Source organism: Neovison vison, chromosome 12, assembly GCF_020171115.1.
Source record: "Neovison vison isolate M4711 chromosome 12, ASM_NN_V1, whole genome shotgun sequence".
NCBI lineage: Eukaryota > Metazoa > Chordata > Mammalia > Carnivora > Mustelidae > Neogale > Neogale vison.
In genome coordinates, this window is record NC_058102.1 from 146,387,050 (window position 1) to 146,390,132 (window position 3,083).

Below are 3,083 nucleotides of genomic sequence, written 5' to 3' on the forward strand. Positions count from 1 at the left end.
CTGTAGCAAACTATCTGAAAAAGAAATTAGAAAAATCAAATCCATTTACAATAGTATCATAAAGTATCAAATGCTCAGAAATAAAGATGTGAATGATTTGTATAATAAAAATTACAAAATATTGATGAAAGAAATTAAATATACAAACAAAATGGAAAGATATCCTATATTCATGGAGTGGAAGATTTAGTATTATTAAAATACCCATATTACTGAAAAGAATCTACAGACTTACTAAAATTCCTATCAAAATCCCGTTGGAATTTTTATAGAAACAGAAAAAAAATCCTAAAATTCCTAAGAAAGACCAAGAATAACAAATGTCTTGAGAAAGAACAAAGCTAGAGGTTTCCTGATTTCCCAATATTTTACAAATCTACACTAAACAAAAGAGTATGATATTAGGATAAAGACAGACATGTAGGTTAATGGAATGGAATAGACAGCCCAAAAATAAACCCAGATTATACAGTCAATTAATGTTTAATAACGGTGCCAAGAATACACAATGGGAAAAGCATCTTCAAAAAATGGTGTTGGGCTCTTTCCGGTATCGGAGTCTGGAGAAGACGCGCAGAAATGGCACCTCGCAAGGGGAAGGAAAAGAAGGAAGAACAGGTCATCAGCCTTGGACCTCAAGTAGCGGAAGGAGAAAATGTATTTGGTGTCTGCCACATCTTTGCATCCTTCAATGACACTTTTGTCCATGTCACCGACCTTTCTGGCAAGGAAACCATCTGCCCTGTGACTGGTGGAATGAAGGTGAAGGCTGATCGAGATGAGTCCTCTCCCTTCGCTGCTATGTTGGCTGCCCAGGATGTAGCCCAGAGGTGCAAGGAGCTGGGCATCACTGCCCTCCACATCAAACTACGGGCCGCAGGAGGAAATAGAACCAAGACCCCTGGACCTGGGGCCCAGTCAGCCCTCAGAGCCCTTGCCCGCTCAGGAATGAAGATTGGGCGGATTGAGGATGTCACCCCCATCCCCTCCGATAGCACCCGCAGGAAGGGGGGTCGCCGTGGTCGCCATCTGGGAACAGGATTCCTCAAATTACTGTTTTCTGTTAATAAATTGCCTTTGTGTAAGCTAAAAAAAAAAACAAAAAATGGTGTTGGAAAAACTGAGAACTCCCATGCAAGAGAATGAAATTGGACCCTTACCTTACATCATACAAAAATCAACTAAAAATACATTGAAGACTTAAACCTAAGACTGGAAACTCTACAATTCCTAAAACACTTAGGGGAAATACTTCATATCATTAGTCTTGGCAATGACTTCATGGACAGGACGTCAGAGTCTCAGGCAACAAAATGACAGACAGACAACTGGATTACATCAAATTAGAAAGCTTCGGCCTCGCCAAAGAGTCAACCGAGTGAAAATGCAATCTATGGATTGGGGGAAAATATTTGCAAACCACATATCTGATAAGGTGTCACTTTCAAAGATATGTAAGGAGCTCCTACAACTCAGCAGAAAAAGGAACCCAATTTAAAATATAAGCTAAGGACTGGAGCAGGCATTTCTTCCAAGAAAACAGGCAGAGGCTTGATGGGTACGGGCAAGGGGGCTCCAGACTCCCGACCATCAGGGAAATGTAAATCAAAACCACAGTAAGATATCACTTCACACTTGTTAAAATGCCTGAAATACAAAAGACAAGACATAGTAAGTACCAGTGAGGGTGTGGAGAAAAGGTAGGAAAGCAAAACGATGTGCAGCCACTACAGAGTCTTCTAAAACCGGAGGTAGCCTGCTGTCTGACCCGGCCATCCCGCTTCTGAGTGTGCATCCGAAGGACCTGAAATCAGTATCTGGAAGAGATACCTGTGTTGCCCTGTTCACCACTCTGCTACTCCCAGTCGTGGGGATGTGGAAGGAACTTAAGTGTCCATCAACAGATGAATGGATAAAAAATAACGTAGTATACACATACAATGGAATATGATATGACCTTTAAAAGAGAGGAATTTCTGCAATATGAAACACCATTGGTGACATAGAGGACATTATATTAAGTGAAATAAGCCAGTTAGAGATTGACAAATATTATACAATTGCATTTATATGAAGTATCTAAAATAGTCAAATTCACAGCACCAAAGAGTAGCAGGATGGCTGTAGAGAGTGTGAGGAGGGGAAAGGGGACTTATTATTCAAAGGGCACAGGACAAGGTTCTGGAGCCCTGCTGTACAACCCTGGCTATCGTCAACAATACTGCGTTGTTCACTTAAAAACTTAAGAGGGTATATCTCATGATAAGTGTTCTTAGCACAACAAAGGTAAAATTTTAAAAACATAAACATACACAGAATTTTAAAAAATGAATGAATCTTACGAGAACTCTTTCAAGGAAAGAAAGTTCAGAATGTTCCTTGGAAAGATTAAAATCTTACTTAATAAAGAAGAAATCAGGAGACTCAAGACTTAGTGGATTGAACCATAATTCTCACAGATACACTAACAAAAGACAGACATAAATCCAGGGTAAAATAATAAATCTTTAACACAGTGATGCGGTGCAAAAGCAAAAGAAATTAAATGCGGATAATCTCATCAAATAACAGAGTATAATGAATATATTTTAACCCTGACCCTGACAAGCAATTTTCCTTGAAACGTAGTGACACAAATTTTATTACTATGTGACAAATAATATTTAGGTAACTATAATACTGCAAATGTTGTTTATTGGAGTTTTATTTTTAAAATCATCACCTATGTACACTGAATGATTGGCACGTGCCTATATTCAGCCATTTGTTCCCTACAAAAGCAGTGATATGGTGAAGTCTGATATACAGCATGAAGATTTAGATTAAAAAGCTGATGAAAATGATTGATGGGTAAAGAGGTAACAAAGGTAAAACTAAATGTAACAAAATAACACAAGCACTTTGGGTAAGGAACATGGGTATTGATATAACTCAGATGTGTTAAAACAGCCACAGGTAAAATGCTTACGTCTGAGGAGTGACCAGCCAGAGTAAGAAGAGGGGACGAGGGCTGGTGTAGGCGTGAGGGGTCGAGACACAGTTTATGGATTGTATCTTTCATTTAGATTCCGATATCATTTTAT

The 3,083-nt window shown here is 38.8% G+C and overlaps 1 protein-coding gene across 1 annotated transcript; it reads left to right on the forward strand.

Annotated features, from left to right (window-relative positions):
* Positions 1-547: 547 nt before the first annotated feature.
* LOC122891057 (40S ribosomal protein S14-like) lies at positions 548-1,146 on the forward strand. Its single transcript, XM_044226430.1, has one exon. The coding sequence runs from the start codon at positions 580-582 to the stop codon at positions 1,144-1,146; it is 567 nt and encodes a 188-aa protein (XP_044082365.1). The 5' UTR covers positions 548-579.
* The last annotated feature ends 1,937 nt before the right edge of the window (positions 1,147-3,083 follow it).

Coding starts and splice junctions, on each gene's coding strand:
- LOC122891057 (XM_044226430.1), top strand. CDS start 580: ATGGCACCTCGCAAGGGGAAGGAAAAGAAGGAAGAACAGGTCATCAGC.